Here is a 17775-nt window from a genome sequence, read left to right as displayed (position 1 = left end):
ACATATTCTTTAAAACTTTGAAACTAAAGTAGACAATTTAAAACATGAGGGACTAAATGCACGTATTCCTCAAACTCAGGGACTAAAATGGTAAGGGTGGAAATGGTTTGGTTCGGTTCACTTTGATGGTAAAACCGAACCGAACAAAATTTGTTAATATGTGAAACTAAATCGAATCAATTTATTGGTTCAAACCAAACCACACATATGCAATTCAATTCAGTTTTGGTATTTTTTTAAAAAAAATCTATGTTATATTTTTTAATTGAAAAATGGTTCAGTTCAATTCGATTTTAGATTCAGTTTTGTTCTTTAAATTAAAAATGGTTAGATTTTAAATTTGGTTTTACTATTTATATATATATATATATTAGTTAAAAATGGTTCAGTTTGATTTCAAATTCAGTTTTCGAAATTGAAATCGAATTGAACCGAATTAATTTGATTTCAAATTTTCTTCAAACCGGACCAAACCACATTTTTTTGTTTCACTGAGTTTTCAATTCGGTTCGATTTTTAGAAATGATTCGATTTTTGGGTTTGAATAGCCATCCCTAAAAAAAAAAAAAAATCTTTATAATTTCTATAAAAATGAGAGAGAATGATATGAAAAACTCATCCTCTTGGAGGGTATCGAATGTCATTGCTCATGGGTATACAAAAGCCATGGGAATAAGAATTTTTGGTCCAACATTTTCTTCATTATAGTTTTTCAACTTTCTCTTAGTTTTTAAAAATATTAATAGAAAACCAAAAACAAAATAAAGAAAATAGAGAAAGATTTAGGTATGGTCTATTTTGATAGAGCCAGACAGTCAGCCAATAAAAAATTATCTTAGGAGTAGTATTTATAAATTTAATTAAACATATAAACTAAAAAAACTTAATCAATTCAAACCATTAAATAAACAAATATAATTAAGCTTGTATGTTAACAATTGATCAGTTGGTTTCCATGGATGAAAATTGACCGTTTTCGAGAGCATATTATTGTTAACCAACCAACCAATCAATTCAATGTTGGAAAATCCAGCTAACATCGAGTTTGATAAGAACAACGAACCTCTACATATTTCTACAATTATATGATATTGTCTACATAAATTCTTTTGATATATTTTTTTTTGGTACCACCCAAAATATCTCTTACAAATGGAGATAATTATCCTCAGTTGTATATCCATTATCACTTTCTTATCTAACTAATGTGAGACATTATTTACACTCTTAACAATCCTCCGAACGAACAAAGTACCACTTTGAGCATCCTTATGAATAAATCCGTCCACTCCCAACCATGAGAGCTTGCTCTAAGTCTAAATCCCAAGGCACCTCTCGTTCATCTCGAGTCACTTGCTTTTCATCGTTAGACACCTCTCCTTCATATTGAGTCAACTTGCTCTTTATCCCGACACAAGTACAAATACGGATCACACTTACTCTTATTAAGGTAGGGAAATCAAGGTTACCCAAATAGAGCACGAATAAGGTTCCTTAAATTTCTTTGTTCGAAATTTGAGAATTTCACCCACACAATTGGATTTAGACAAAGGCTCTGATACCAATTGATAAAAACAATAAACCTCCACAATAACATGATATTGTCCACTTTAGGCATAGACTCTCATGGTTTTGTTTTTAGTACCACCCAAACGACCACTTGCCAATGAAGATAATTGTCTTCACTTATATCTCTATGATTACTTTCTTCTCTAATCAATATGGGGCTTTGTTTGCACTTCTAACATGTATGATCTTAGTCGAGTCAGGTTGATTTCAAATTATTTTTATTCATCCCTAAACATAACGAAGATAGTGGCAAATCATTCAAAAACCACACTATACGTATGATATTTTATTGACTTAACAACCAGGATTGAAATGAGTTATTTTTCAAAGTTCAATGACGAAAATGAACAAAACTCGAGAATAAACCACAATAATATTTAAATCCTAATTTAAAAGAAAAAAAGGGAAGAAAAAAAAAAGTGAAAAAGCTGAAAGTAGGATGTCATTGTGTGTTTCCACACAAGCCATTCCATCCCAAACCCTCTGTTTCTTTTTCCTTTCCCAAATGGCCACACTTGTTTTCTCCCACTCCTTCCTCCTCTTCTTTTTCCTCATCGGAACCTCCGCCGTTGACGGCGCGTACTGGTGCGTGGCCCGTAGCGACGCCAGCTACGAAGCCCTCCAAGCCGCCCTCGACTACGCCTGCGCCACCGGCGCCGACTGTAATCCCATTCTGTTGAACGGACTCTGTTTCCTCCCCAACACCATCCAAGCCCACGCCTCCTACGCCTTCAACAGCTTCTTCCAGCGCAAGGCTATGGCTCCCGGCTCCTGTGACTTCGCCGGCTCCGCCACCATCGCCCAGAGCGACCCAAGTTCGTTCCTTTCTCTCCCTCTACCTTCCTCCTCCGTTTTTGGGTCTCTGTTCTTTTTGTGTCGGGCTTGCTCGGATTGGCTCTAAAATTAAATTTTTATTCATAGTTTTAGCCAAATTTCTAAACAATAACTCTATTTTTAATTTTCATTGTTTTGGTTTGAAATTGAAGTAGCGTTCGTAAGATTACTTCTAAAAACAAAATATCAATTAGTTATTAACATGTTTATAAACTCTTTTAGTACAATAAATGTAGGTTGAAGATAACAGAAGGAAATCCAACTTTTAATCTATATATATATATATATATATATCAATTAAGTTTAAGCTAAGTTCACTTTGACGAGCCAAAGATTTAAATACTAAATCTAAAAACAAATGCATTTATGGTAATTTTTTTTTTTTTTTAATAATTTGATGCATTGTTGGACCATATTTTGATTGTAGTGGAACATTTCTAGTTATGTTAGACTAAATTATTTTTATACCTTTTATCTTTTTCTCTACCACAATATGGAAGTTAACTAAAATGGATTGGATTTAGATTCAAAATATGTTTGTTCTTAATCAAAGTGGCACAACTCATAATGTGTATTTTAATTTTTCTAGTAATGTTTTCAAATTAATTACATTGTGTGTCATCCAATAATGTTTGAGTTAGTCAAAAAGAAATTTTTTAAAGTTTGGGCATAGGAGTGATTTAAATTAGTGTAGAAGTTTATTTGTATTATAATTCTTAGTAAAATCTTTTTTATTTAATTAATTTTGGGAGTCACAAGTATTAAAAGAAGGGAATAAATGGATAAATGTTTGGTTTGATTATTTGACATTGTTGTTCTGTGCAGGTTATGGATCTTGTGTTTATCCATCTTCCACGAGGTACGTTAATTTTTATATTTTTAAAATGAAATATTAAATTAAATAAATATAACTCAATTGACATACGAATATGTTAATAATATGATTCGATTGTACTTAAAAAAAAAGAAATATTAAATATTTTTTTAGTTGGAAATAGAAACCTTTTATTTTATTCTGTATTTATGAATAATTGGTGGAGATTTCTTCATGTTCAAGTAAATGAGTTCTCTTTTAAGAGTCTTATGAAAATCTTATATTTGCTTTCCTTGCTGTCTCCCATCCCATTAAGTCAACAAATCTAGGGTCAATTTACAAATAGATTGGGGGAGAAAATAGGAAATATCAATAGGAGAAATTGAAGAAAATTATTTTATATCATTATGGGTTTTTTCTTTGTTTGCACTAAAAATATGAGTTGCTTTTATAACTTTTTTATTTAACCATTAAATATACCATACTTGATTTTCTTCTTTCGAAATTTAACGTTGTCTTATACACTTTTTAATATTTCATTGTTTTATTCCTAAAATAATTAAATTATAATCGAGTGATTTCTTAAATAGGATCTCTTTCGTATAATATTAAGGTAAAGATAACATATTAATAAAAGTTTATGTTCTTCAACTAAAGATTTCATTGACATAATACGAATATAAGAATAATGCCTCTTTTTTCTTCCTGAATCTATCTTTAGAAAAATAGTGTTGGGATGAGATTTAAGAATATAAGAAACTCTCCCAAAAATTTGAAGTGATGGAGTTGCTAAGGTTAAGTATAAATTTTACCATCTTGTCTCCAAAATTCTCGTTCTTTTATGTTCTACTTTAAAATAAAGATTCTTAGGCAACATTATTCTTGTAAAGAAAATAGACATCTTCTTTTTTTCAATCTTTTTAGTACAATTTTTGTCAACTTGTCGAAAGAGTGAAAGTATAAGAGTGAAATTATAGGCTAATTTTTTATTTTTTTTAGAAAAAACTGTGAACTTACTCGTTGTTTCAAAGGACTATTAATTTTTTTTATAAACATTTCAAAACTACTTTAAAATAAAGTGTGTTGGATAGAAAATCGAAATGACATTGTCTTGAAATTATGCGTGAGTAATTAAGACGCTAAGAATAATATTCAAACACTCAATTTTTTACCCAACATTCTAACCATCTTTTTTTTATTTCGAAAATAGTTTTAAAATTTTTATGAAATATCTAAATATTGTATTTTTTGAATATATATATATATATATGTTCTTGAAAAAATTATTACATCACATATGGGATGCTTGATTTTAAAGGTAATAAATTAGTAATTTAAATTGAGTGAAAACAATATTCCCGTTGGATCAGTCTGGCTGGGGCCCAGGTAGTGGTGAGATCCAACGGTGAGGATGGCATGGATTTACTTTTATAATTTTTAAATCAGCTTTTTGAGTATTTCACAGAACGGTGCGTTTTGGGGAGTCTACAAAGCTGGTCAATAGTAGTACATTTCAGACTCTGCTTGGTCATTGATTACTGCCCTTGTCAGACCCTACCAGCCTTGTCTTTTTATTTTTCTGAATTGCCTTTTCTTTTTTTTATAATTTTAAAAAAATACTTATTTATCCCGCTCCCGCCATAACTATTTTTGTAAACTTCTTATTTTTTTTATAATATTTTAATTCATTACTTCTACGATAAGATGAGAGTGTAATGCATAAAGATACCTTAAAAAATGTATCAAGATATTGCCCTAATTAATTTATAAAAACAAATTTCAGCTAACTATTAAACTTTGTATTTCAAAATAATGTTCATTTTCATTGTTGTATTTTTTTTATATCCATGAATGTTCGTAGGATATTAAATTATAGGTAGATGGTCATCATAGATTGAATCCAGTCCCTCTTAGCTCTTTATCAAATTCAATGCCTTTTATCTACAATATTTTGATTCATTTTTATTGTTGTAATTTCAATCTAACAATTGTTTTGGTCTATATTATTGTAAAATAAAGAAAATAAGTGAACGTAAATGGTTAATTTTTAAATATATGAAAATTAAAAGGAATCAATACTAGAACCAAAAAAGATGTTGATTGGAAAATAGAAATACTCCTTGATGACAACTTAATGCAAATTTGAAATATTTTTGGTGTTCCTTTCTCTTATATCTAAGACAGCTACATCTTGACTACTTATTTGAATAAATTTTCATCTAAAATAGTGTGGATATTGTAACTTTTATGTTTTTTAATAGAAAGAAGAAAGAGAGAGAATAAGAATGATAGATTGAGTGGCATGATGGGAAAGATGTAATGTATCAGAAGATGTTGTTGGGTTGTCTTTGTCCCCTAAGAATCTATTCTTTGAGACCATTTTGTCTTCAAATCTTTTGCTTCTCTTTCTTTCCTTCATTCGTTTGGCCCATGTTTTATTCAAGAATCTTTCTATGTCCCACATATCCCAAATTACACAATATTGTTCTATATCTGTCTTATTTGGAGAAACTTATCTAACAAAGATCATTTGTGATTCTTTTCCAGTGCTGCAGGAGGAGCAATCACACCGAGCCCTCCCACAAACACAAGCCCGACAATAACGGTGCCAGCTACAACCACACCAAGCTTCAACAATGGTGGTACCAGTGACACGAATGGACTAAATCCAGTATACAATCCGACATCAACCTCGTCTCCAACCAACTCGAGAGCGTCTTCGAGTTTTACGGTCCCGAAACTCTTAGTCTTAGTCTTGTTTTCAATTGCTATCTCACTCCCTTCATAAACAATGTAGGAGGGCTATAGATGGGGTGGGAATGTGCAGAGGGTTTATTCAGTTTTGTTAGAAATGGTGAGGCTTCCAAAGGTTTGATCAAATGTAGTTTTTATTTGGATGTTTTAAAACCTTTTTTTTTTTTTTTGGTGAAAACTAAATGACATAGGTAAAATCAGGTAGGTTTAGTTAAGGTTTCACAAGTCTCCCACTTTCTTTAGGGGATTTACCCATTCAATTCAATGGTTTAATTTGATTCTTGTACTTGACTATGTACATGACTAACTTCTAGTTTTGAAGGTTCAACTATTGAGTTCAATTTCTCCAGTCCTAAAATTACCCTTTTTAATTGTGAATTAGTCACGACTTTCAAATATTTTGTTTTAGTTCCTAAACTCAAGAGTTCACTTGCACTTATGCATAAGACTTGTTCATGCAGAAATTGAACAATTAGGTTGGTCGATGTCTATTAAATAATTAGATAAACAAAGACGAATAATTCATTTTTGCAAAAGTCTAAGTAATAAAATAAAAATGTAAAGACTAAAATTGAACAAACTTCAAAGTATGGAAATTAAAATGGTATTTTGACCAATACCAAAAGAAAGTATGGAAATTAAAATGGTATTTTGACAATACCAAAAGTTTAAAACTTTTTTTTTAAGGTGAAGTTAAGAGACTAAACTAAAATGCTTCAATGAGGCTAAGATGAAATGGATAAAGAGTTATGGTTCACCTCAGGCAATAATATTGGAGTGTTAAATCACATCCTAATGTATCTCTATTATAAATGCCTCAAGAAAACTTTAGAGAGCATCAATACTGTAGAGTTACAAAAGAATACAAACCCAATTGATGAAACCAAGTATAATTCTGAACCTCCTTATATAGCTTACCTGTTTTTCTTTCTTTGTGTGCTCAAGACTGGTGGCTGAATTCATTGAGTAGGAACCTAAATAAGAACATGATGAGAAGCTCAGAAAATTTTCTATATGGCAATTGATAACACCAGGGTGTCTATCAACAATATGTACCATGGTTATACTGTCACATATCTCCTTGTTTTCCATGTCTGTATGTATGTACCTTCTGCTCAATTACACAAATTTCTGGTTGTCGTACAATGTAGATTATATCCCCAACTGATTTATATGAGTCCTGATTTCGATGCCAAGTCCATAACGCATGAGTTTCATTTTTCACCTGCGAAGAATACTCTTTAGTTCCCCACACTTCGAACATCACGTTCAGCCTGAACACAGAAAGAAGTTTCCAGAGTGTATTTTTCTTTTTGGTATGCGAGTGTGTGTGGGTTTCTTTTGCCATCCTTGCCATGAAATTACCATTATCGATATGACATAGAAATGAAATATTGTTCGAGCAACTAAGAGAGAAAGAGAGGGGGAAGGTGAACCTCCAAAATGCCATGGCCAAAACTACTTTCACGATATGCACTGTAATCAGGTTGCTGATCCCAGCAGAATTTTCCTTCAGCTGGGCCTGATGTGAAATTGAATGCACAGAAGCCGCCCATGTATTCATCTGGTGTCGAGGATGGGTCTGGACAGTTCCCAGGTTCATCAGCATGTTCAATTGCCATTTTCTCTCGGTTACCTCCATCACCTACTGTTATGTAGACAGGACCACAACGATCCAAAGTGTAGTCATATACTCTATTTGACCTCTCATAGGCATGAACCTGGATCGTGAATTTATACCCCCAATCAGAAACAATATTGTGAGAGTTAATAGTAAGGGACGTTTGGAAATATTAGTAGGATAGTACCGAGCGTATATTAGTAATTAGGTAGGGAGATAGTCATGAGGAGTTTAGTTATAAATAGAGGGAGTTAAAGCAATGGGTGCGTAAATTAGGGCTTGGGAGAGATCTCGAGAGGGAGGGTGCAAGTACCTCAAATATCTTGTTTTATGTCGTAATTTATTCTTAATATTGCACTATATTAGTTTCATATATTTTATGGGTTTGGAGACCTAACAAATATGAACAATGTTGTGTATGTAAATATGCATTTAACCATTCAAATATTTGTTATGTACTTAAATTGGGCGAAAAAAAAAAAAAAAAAAAAGAGAGAGAGGAAAGAGAGAGAGAGGACCATCTGCAGCTAATTGCAGAAAAGCTGTAGATGCTTATGACATGCTTACGATTTAAAAATTGTGAAGAAAAAAAAAAAGCAAAAGAGAAGGCGAAACAGCATCGAATAGGAAAAATAACATAAAAGTTCAAATGGATTAAGGGTGATTTGGTATGACTTTTGAAATAATGAAAAATACTTCAAAGCAATTAAAACCACTTTTCAAAATTTGCATAAGTTTCATTACATTTTTTTAAAAAAATGAATTTTAAAATTCTAAAAACACTTGAAAGCACTAAGATTTCACCACTATTTTCAAAGGTCATCCGTAGTTCATTCTAAATGCTATAAGAGTGGAACCAATCAACACAATTCAAGTCATAAGTTATGTTTTCTAAAATAGACCAATTAGTCGCGACAAAAAATGCCGAAATAGAGAGAACGAGAAAAATTATGAAATAAAGAGGACATACATGGCCGTTGAAAACTATGTCAACTTTATACTTGTAGAGCAAGTCTTCCATTGCCACTTTCATGCACTCTGCTTCTCTATAATGAGCAGTGTAGGTGCTGTACCAGGGTGGGTGCCATGTAGCTATCAACCATGGAGTAACTTTCCTGTCAACTTTGGCCAGGTCTTGCTCTAGCCATTTGTATTGATCACCTGCACCGGGTGAAAAACAGTCAATATCAAGCTTTTTAATCTAAAGGATTAAGAAAAGAGGGGCAGGTTGTGGATTTACTTGATTTTTCATATGAAATGTAGGCACCAAGCATTATAAAATGAATGCCACCTGCATTGAAAGAGTAGTAAAATGTCGAATACGAGTTACTCTCTTCAGATGGGAATGAAAATCGGGAACTATAAGCTGCAAATGTTTGATTTTCAGCTTGTGGTTCTATCTCATGGTTCCCTTCCACCACCATTAATGGAACTTTGGATACTAGAGGCTGCATATACCTGACAATAGAAAAGCTATAAAAGATCATTTCCTAAAATTGCGCTAGGTGCTTTCTTTTCAACTAGCTAAAGAAGGTTGCATAACGGTTTCTAAAAGAACCTAATATTTGAATACTTAACAATTTTGCAAGACAAGTTTCGATTTTCAAAATAAAGGAAGAAAAGCAGGAAAACCCGACTCACCTTCCCCAGTAATCCCAACGAGGCTGATAAGTTTCATGAATAGGAGTTTTGGGAAAGGAACAAGAGTAACAATCAGAGCCAGTGCCATTTGTAAGGTATAAGTTGGCATAACTCACATCCCCAATCAATAGAACAAGGTCAGGATGGTTACTCAAAATATTATTAACTGTTGATGTAGTGTTGTATGTAAGACCCAAATCACCAACCACTGCTATTCTATTAGGATAACTCTTCGGCCCAGAAACAGGCATAGTTCTGAAATAATATACATCACTCATTTCTTCTGCAACTGAAGGGTCTCCACACTGATATTGGTACAAAGTATCAGGCTCCAATCCTGTCAGAAAAAAATAATAATAATAAGAGAGCTCCAGAAATCTTCTAATGGATGAAACCAGGTATTTTAAGAAAGTAAAACATTAGAGTTATAATTGGAATTGATCATACCCGTTAGACGAACATGGTGTATAATTCCAGAAGTATAGTTCCTGAGGCCTTCAAAAGGATAAAGTTGATTATAGATAAGGGAATAACCCTCTGCTTGGTTATTCATCGGCATTCTGAACTCCCCATACGTGACAATACTCGCAACTCTTTCAGGATCTAGTGGTTGAATGTCGTCTCCAATTTGAAAGTCCCCTGCACATCAGTCAAATCTCACTGAATTGGCCTAATGGCTCACATAACGTTACATTCAAATCTCTTTGGAGGAAGAGGAAGAGGGGGAAAAAACTCTCCAATGAAAAATTATTCATTCTCCTCATATGGGGAAGGGTGACCTAAGAAGCATAGATACGGATACGAGATATGGATACATTGACACACTTTTTTTAAAATATAGGACAAGGACACGTTTTCTCAAATATACACCTCAACAAGATTATACATTTATATACTAAAACAAATGAGTTTGATGTATTTTGGTTACAAATTTTCTCTGTCGTATATTATTATATGTCTATTTAGTATATCTTTATTTTTTTCATATCCTTGAGTGTTCGGGCCAACTTACGTGCACCTCAACTAATCTCACGGGATAATCCACCTGACCCTATGACATTTGGGTGTCAAGAAATTTATAGGATATTAAATCCTAGGTAGGTGGTCACCATAGTGTCTATTTAGTATATTTAACAAGTGTTCAATACATTCATAACAAATTTTGGGCTTACATTGACATCGTACAATAGTGTTTAATACATACCTATTGTGCAATAAAGAGTCCAATACATGTCACATAAGTATCGGAGTATCCAAATATTCAATACCTGTTGGCCCCACTAGCCAAACTAGAGTGTCCGATGCAGAGGGTGAACCATGCATTTCATAGGTGCAAAACATGCAACCTTTCAATAAAAAATGGCCAACTCCTCGGCAGAAATATCAATTCGAGAAACCACCCAATTTATGTTCATTTGTTACTACTCTTGGCATTTATATTTTCTTTCATCTCTCTTGTTGTTTATTTTGTCTCTGACTTCATGTACCGGTATGGTTGCTGAATATTCTTTCCTGATTTGTTGCAAGTTTTGGTTCGGTCTGCTTGCCTTTATGTTGGCCGTTGCATTCTTTCCTTATGTATGTGAGATTTTTTCCTTTTGGGGTTTCATATATTTCTCCTGTTTGCTGGTGGTTAGGGTAAGCCGCTTTTGATTTTGAAAGAAAAATTCTGATGGTAAAAAGGTAGTTGTGGTGTGTTTCGATATTGAAGACATTGGTCTGTCTAAGTTGCTATATTGCATGAGTAATTTTATTTGAGTTTATTCAGTTGATGTGAAGAACTAGTTGAATGGTGAAGTTTATGTAAGACGACATCAGAGTTAGGGGTAGTCTGAATCTGTAGACTCATCTACAAGAAGCATTATAGTTGGGGGAGCCTTATTTGCTCACTAGTAGCTAGCTACATGTAAAATTAGATAGTGTAACTATCGGTTATTTGTTACTCTATAAACGCTTATCATCACTAGTGAAACTCTTTCCATCCAAGCTAAAAGCCTCCCAGACGTAAGTGTGGTTACACCAAACTGGGTTATCATTTTCTTGTGTCTATTCTCATTTCTTTTTTTTTATTATTGTTGTTACTACCTTTGTCGGGAGCATTATACCATTTGCTTGGCTTAGCTTCCATTCCATCCATCTTTCACATATTACATTTTTTAATTTCTCTCTAATAGTTCTACCAGTGTCAAACCGTGGGCCATCCTTGCCAAATACTATCTCCAATTGAAGCTTATGTCAGAAGGGGTGTCTTTTATGCGTTTTTTCAAACACTAAACATACACACAATCAGTCCAGATAGAATTTCCAGAGCTTAACTCAACGAAGCTTGCCAACAAAGTAATCTCACATAATTCAATCTCATAACAGGGGAATTGATAATTTAAGCAAGCAAAAGCATCTTCAACCGAGCAATTAAGCAAAACAAACAAGCAAATACACAATTAAATTAGTCATATCCAAAACTATCAACAAGAAGTATTTGAAAAACCTGTAATCCAGGAAATCCAAACGGAGTCATAATCTGCAGAAAGAGAAACAGAAATCTGTTCCGGCTCAAACTGACCCCCGTTTTTCTGAACTCTGGGATCAGTTTCCGGCAAGTCCTCGGCCATCCCTCGGAAGCTCTTATCAAGCGGGACAGTCACAGGCTTAAACGGCCCTTCAACGGTAGTCGGAATTCTTCCATAAACCGAAGAAAACCTCAAAAGAAACAAGGAAGAGAGCAAAAGAACGGCAAATGGGAAGAGACCCATTTGCCTGGCTGGAGAATTTTGAAACCCCAGATGAAAATTAAGCAGTGGGGTGAGGAGAAACGAGAGGGAAGGGGATTTAAATGGCGATCAAATTGAGGGGGCGAAAAGAAGAAACATGGTGGAATCCCCATGTGAAGGCAATGAACAATGGCGACAAAGGAGATGACGTCCATTCTTCTCTATCATGCGAATGGGTTCCTTTCTGAGAGAGCGAATTTCTCCACAACTACGAATTCGAGACTGACAGATTGAAAAAAATGCTTTATGCTGGCGGTTTCTTTTGTTAATTCAGGAGCATTCTGTATTATTCAAAAACTTGAGTCTTTTTTCCTTCATAAAAAAAAGAAAAAAGAAAAAAGAGATTTTTTAAACGCCGAACGGCATTTATTGTTTCGAGGCGTGTTTCAGTTGTAAGTTAAATTACCATTCTACCCCTCAATCTTTAGAGTAGGTCTTTCTTTAATACATCTTTGAATTCTTTTAATAATAAAAATATATATATATATATGTAAAGTTTATCTTTGTTCTAAAACTAGTCCTATTCTAGTACAAATTAGAATATTAATTTTCATCTTTGGTCAACATTTCAAAATTATATTTGCATAAAAAATCACTTAAATTTTCGAATAAGATCTTGAATATAAAATAATGTGACGAAGATCTTGAATGTTCTAAGGATTCAAGATTTTATTTTAAGTCATTATCAAATTATTTTAAGTTGCATGTATGATTTTAAATTTTAAAGTATTTCTACTACTATAGTAGTTTATGAAAGAACATGAATAAAGAAAAAATGATAATATTGTAACTTTTAAAAGAATCAAGATAGAGATAGTTGAGTTTTTTTAATATTTATATAATTTAATTTAATAGGATAAGGCTAATAAATATCATATGAATATAGTCAATTGTTTAATATTGTAGTTAAGGAAAAGCGAAGGCATTGACAAAATAAATTTGTGGTTTAAAAATATCCTTTGAATTTTACTTATTTATTTTGCTAAATTTTTCTTAATTAAGTAGTAATTGAGATGTATTTATTTTAGAGAATCTTCAAATGTTAAGAAGAGAAAGATCATATATAAACAATTAGGGAAAAAACTTTTTCCTTTCTATAAAAATTTATGACTCTAACACAAGATGTATTTTAACTTTCAATTGTGAATTTCTATAGTTTCAAAAACAAATATTTGAAAAGTTGAAGGTGTTAGGGTTGATGCCCTAAATCTCATGAGTCTTGTAGTTGTAATTATATTGTACAAACAATTTATTTATCTAATAAAATAAATAGGTATTTTATTTATGATTTAGTTGCATTTATCCACAAAAAAAACCAATAAACTAAGATCCAGAGTTATTTTCTGAAACTTAAACATGTATGTAGAGACATACAGACGGATCATGTTTAAGTGATAACCTAAACAGTCTGTAGTAGATAGATAAGGCTAGATACCTTATCTTGATAACACTACGAATATAGTCTGCTTTGTAGTTGTTACAATTGTTGTAAAGTGCTACAACTGGTTTGACCCTAATCATTTATGTGTAGACATATGAGTAGGGGTGTTCTATGCAAAGAGTTTGTATAAAACCAGACCACGAAATGTATAGTCTCTCTATATAACGTCACTGATAGATGAGACTTGCATTTCATCAAGATGACCTTAGATGACTTACCTGAATCCTGAGTGAGTTGTGAACTCCTGCCTATGAAAACGGTCCTTTGATTTGTATAGGTGAGAATGGTCAGTTTCCCCAACTCAATATGCTTACCATTTTAGGGATTCGTCTGATTAAAGAGTTTGGAACACAGCTATACAAGAAGGAATTATTTATTTATAGTTAGAAACTGTAAATAAGTTGCTCCTTTGAGAGCTGATTTCGAGGTTTGAACAATGTGGTGTCACACCCTCTCCTAACGAGAGAGGAGTTTGGTCATAGTTGGACTATGGCTTATTGTTCATTAGAGGGATCAGTGGTACTTAGAGAGTTAGATGTAACTACATGGGCAAAACGGTAATTTTTGGTCTAACTGTACTTATGAGTAATTTGTGAAGAGTCAACGCACCTTGATTATATCCAATGGACACAAAAATATATATGTAATGAAAAAGTGCAGTTGTTAGTCTTTAGTGGAGTGACTGAAAGTTAATGAAAGTTGATTACTATAATCAAAGAGTTTGATTAATTAATCGAGTACTATTGAAGCTTTAAACTATAGGCCTATATGGTCTCCTTGTTAGCTCAATTGGGATAAAAATGAGAATCAAATTAATTTGGATTAATTTAAATTGTTCAAACTAATAAAAGAAATTATTTATATAAAATTATATGAGATATAATTTAAGAGAAAATATCAAACTTAATATGAATTTGATTCATATTAAATAATAGAGAGAATTTGTTTGTATGATATTAAATTAAAGTATATATATAAATTAAATAAAAAAAAAGTAGTTTTATTAATTACATGTATGTTTTCTAATTACATAAAATAGGTCTTAATTAAAGTAGATATTAATTAAATGAAAATTAGTTTTACATAATTATATGTATTTGTTAATTACATAAACCTTTCTTTTTCTTCAAATAACTTATAAACCTTTCATTTTCTTTCATAAATTCTCTCATTATTATTTGGAAGAGGAAAAGAAAGGGTCTTTCATCTTCCACTTGCACTATTATTAATACTCCAAAATGTGTTAGAGTTGTAAGGTGTTGAAAATATGAAAGTTGTTGAAGGTTTTAGAAAAGTGTATTGAGCATTTTAATAATAAAAAAGGAGGAAAAAAACTAAAGTAGAAAGTATAAACCAATGGATCATTTGGGATTTTGAAAAAAAAAATGAATATTTACAGTTAAAAGTGCATACTTCGGATTACATCTTTCTAAGCTTTTTTTATCCATATTCCTCTAGTGAAAAGTCTTCGAACCATAGTTGGACATCCTTTTGGAAGGCCCTGGCCCCTCTAAAGACCAAGATATTGAAAGGATTAAAATTCCCACCACAGAAGCGTAAGAACGTCAGTGTCTTAGATATTCGTTTTACAAAATCTTAATTAAACTAAGGAGACAGAAACATGCACCCTTAAGCATGCATCTACTATGATTTTAGAGAGGAAAATGGAAGAAATTAATACTAACTCTTGAAGAATCATTCCTCTCGCTTCCTCTTTGGTGTGATCACGAATCGTGATGTCCACTCCCTCGAATAGAGAACTTCTCTCGAATTCAACACGAACTCCTTAAATACCACCACAAAGGAGATTTCCTTGTTCTTTTCAAGGTAAGAATCACAGAAAAATTGAGTGGGCTTCTACGTTAATTTTGGTGAAGGGAATGCATTTTTATTTGATAGAAATTATGTTTCATTTAATTAATAACTCCTAGGAGTTATTGATTTTGAATTCAAAATTCAAAAATCAATTTTAATTTAATCATATTAATTAATTAATATAATTAAACTATATATTATATAGTATATAATATATAATCTATGGTTTATTTTATCACATATAATAAAACCTATAGTTTATAATTGTCTCATATAACTTATAATATTAATATAAATCATATTCATATTAATTTTAACCTATAGTTTTATATGAATCATATTCATATAATCAATATTTGAATCATAATCAAATGTTTAATTCTCTCATTAAAACTTTATATTATAATGTATCACATACATTATACTTTATAATATAATGTACTGACCAACATATATTATATTAATTATATCTCATACAATTAATTCCCTTTAATTAATTTGAACAATTCAAATTAAACCAAAATTAATTTGATTCTCATTAAACCTTATTGAGCTAACAATATGACCTTATGGACCTACAGATTAAAGCTTCAATGATACGCGATTGATTGATTAAACTCTTTAATCAAATTAATCAACATTTATTAATTGTTAGTCATTCCACTAAAGACTGGCAGCTGCACTATTCGCACTGTAAATATATTTTTGTATCTATTGGATATAACCAATTAACAATGCATTGACCCTTCACGAATTACTCGTAAGTTATATTTAACTTACGGGTCAAAAATACCATTTTATCCATATAGTTATATCTAACTTCTTAAGTACCACGGATCTCTCTAATGAACCATTAGTCATAGTCCAACTATAACGACCGTACCCCCTCTTTAGCCGGTGAGAAGGTGGGGGCTCTCATTGTTTAAGACCCAGAATCAGCTCTTAAGGGAGCACTTCATCTACTTATCCTAACAAAGGGAGTGAGTGAACTCCATCTTGTGGAGTTGAGTTCCTAGCTCCCCACTCAGACGAATCCCTAAAATGGTAGGCATATTGAGTCAGCGAATCTGACCACTCTTGTAGGATCAGTATAGCAACCCTAAGGAGGTGAATAGGGTTTAATCAAACTAATTAAAACTTTTTACTAATGTGAGCCCAATTAAACAAATTAACAAACTTTTTGCTAACAAGTAATTTAAATAATAAATTTATGCAAATAATTTCACTTTGAATTAAACAAGAAATTAACCATCACACTTTGAATTAAACAAGAAATTAATCATCACACTTTAAAGCACAATTTTTAAATCTAATAAAATGATTGGTAAATGATATATAAATTTAAGAAATACCAATCAAAATAAACATATATGAGCAATTAAATTTAAGAAGAAAAATTGCAAATAATTTCAAGTAATAAAATTTAAGAACAAATTAATTGTAAAATTAAATAGTTGAGGGATAGAGAAATTGACACTGAGAATTTTATAGTGGTTCAGCACAATTGGCCTACATCCACTTCCCAAGCTCCTCTTGGGTTTGTCACTCAAACCGTTATAACGTTCTTTTTTTTTTTTTTTTGGACACAAGAACAGACTCGAACCTTTCCACAGTTAAGGATCAAACCATTGCAACTCTTTTTTCAGGTCAAGAGCAACCCTTACAATGGGTTTGGAATGAAGCACGATATGAGAAAAATTCTCTCAAATAGTAGATTTACAGATTAAAGCTCTCAATGAATCAATCCTCACAACTTAAAATATCTCTCTCAAGAAAAAGATGAAAAGAAGAAAATTGAAGCTTGGAGAAAGCAACAATGGAAGCTTTGTACTTTTGGAGAGGATTGAAAATTATGAAAATTGTTCTAAACATTTGGAGAAGAACATGAGTTTAAATAAAGAAGAAAATTTGTTAGAAACCACATTTAATTGGGTCATTGGGTCTTGGAAAAGAAAATTGAATGGTGGAAATTTAAACCAAACTAGTCAACACGAGCATAATATATATATATATATATACTATATATATTATTATCTAAAACCCAACAAAAAGTAAAAGTTTATCATGTGTCCAACTAGCCAATAGACATAGACAACAAAAAGTAAAAATTTATCATGTGTCCAACTAGCCAATAGACACAGACATAAAATAATATTAAATTTTTTTTCTTTTTAAATTCATTTTCATTTTAAAACCAATCCAAAAATAAAATTCCATCATGTGTCATTCCTCTCATGCTCGAAGTGGCACCTTTAATTGGCCCACTTTGATTAAAAAAAAGTCACTTCATCCCCTCGGGATTTTTCTGTTAAGCTTGTTTCGCCTACATCTTCTTCGTTTGAGCTCCTATTTGGGCGATTCAAATTGTTTTGGAGTCGTTGTTTCAAGCACTATGCAATAGACACTTCAAAACACTTAAGTTTCCAATAAATAAAAACATGTTTGTTATCATCAAAATATTAATTAATTAATTTGAGGTTAAGGGCCAAAAAGCCAACAACTCTCACCCATACAA

The 17775-nt window shown here is 31.9% G+C and overlaps 2 protein-coding genes across 4 annotated transcripts; one reads left to right on the top strand and one right to left on the bottom strand.

Moving 5' to 3' along the window:
* Positions 1-1994: 1994 nt before the first annotated feature.
* LOC120068196 (PLASMODESMATA CALLOSE-BINDING PROTEIN 3) lies at positions 1995-6320 on the top strand. Its single transcript, XM_039019907.1, has 3 exons — positions 1995-2384; positions 3229-3262; positions 5765-6320. The coding sequence occupies exons 1-3, from the start codon at positions 2009-2011 to the stop codon at positions 6003-6005; spliced, it is 651 nt and encodes a 216-aa protein (XP_038875835.1). The 5' UTR covers positions 1995-2008; the 3' UTR covers positions 6006-6320.
* Positions 6321-6707: 387 nt separating this feature from the next.
* LOC120068195 (purple acid phosphatase 15) lies at positions 6708-12280 on the bottom strand. Of its 3 annotated transcripts, none has more exons than XM_039019906.1 (8): positions 11722-12280; positions 9681-9872; positions 9234-9570; positions 8833-9050; positions 8563-8753; positions 7408-7692; positions 7080-7196; positions 6708-6945 (listed from the first exon to the last, which is right to left on the bottom strand). In XM_039019906.1, the coding sequence occupies exons 1-8, from the start codon at positions 11984-11986 to the stop codon at positions 6931-6933; spliced, it is 1620 nt and encodes a 539-aa protein (XP_038875834.1). In that variant the 5' UTR covers positions 11987-12280; the 3' UTR covers positions 6708-6930. The 3 variants fall into 3 exon arrangements, with proteins under 3 accessions (XP_038875834.1, XP_038875833.1, XP_038875832.1); XM_039019905.1 differs by having other exon boundaries at positions 7028-7196; positions 11722-12279; XM_039019904.1 differs by having other exon boundaries at positions 6708-7196; positions 11722-12279.
* Between the last annotated feature and the right edge of the window lie 5495 nt (positions 12281-17775).

The sequence above is a fragment of the Benincasa hispida genome, chromosome 12, assembly GCF_009727055.1.
Source record: "Benincasa hispida cultivar B227 chromosome 12, ASM972705v1, whole genome shotgun sequence".
In the NCBI taxonomy this organism is placed as follows: domain Eukaryota; kingdom Viridiplantae; phylum Streptophyta; class Magnoliopsida; order Cucurbitales; family Cucurbitaceae; genus Benincasa; species Benincasa hispida.
The sequence above is the reverse complement of the archived record's forward strand: the minus strand, read 5'-3'. Positions and strand labels throughout refer to the sequence as shown.

Excerpts from the sequence above, each read along its gene's own strand:
- LOC120068196 (XM_039019907.1), top strand. The coding sequence starts at position 2,009 with ATGTCATTGTGTGTTTCCACACAAGCCATTCCATCCCAAACCCTCTGT. Across the intron at positions 2,385-3,228 it reads CATCGCCCAGAGCGACCCAA|GTTATGGATCTTGTGTTTAT; the intron begins GTTCGTTCCTTT and ends TGTTCTGTGCAG. Across the intron at positions 3,263-5,764 it reads GTTTATCCATCTTCCACGAG|TGCTGCAGGAGGAGCAATCA; the intron begins GTACGTTAATTT and ends ATTCTTTTCCAG.
- LOC120068195 (XM_039019904.1), bottom strand. The coding sequence starts at position 11,986 with ATGGGTCTCTTCCCATTTGCCGTTCTTTTGCTCTCTTCCTTGTTTCTT. Across the intron at positions 8,754-8,832 it reads CATTTCATATGAAAAATCAA|GTGATCAATACAAATGGCTA; the intron begins GTAAATCCACAA and ends CACCCGGTGCAG. Across the intron at positions 7,197-7,407 it reads TTGGCCATGGCATTTTGGAG|GTGAAAAATGAAACTCATGC; the intron begins GTTCACCTTCCC and ends TATTCTTCGCAG.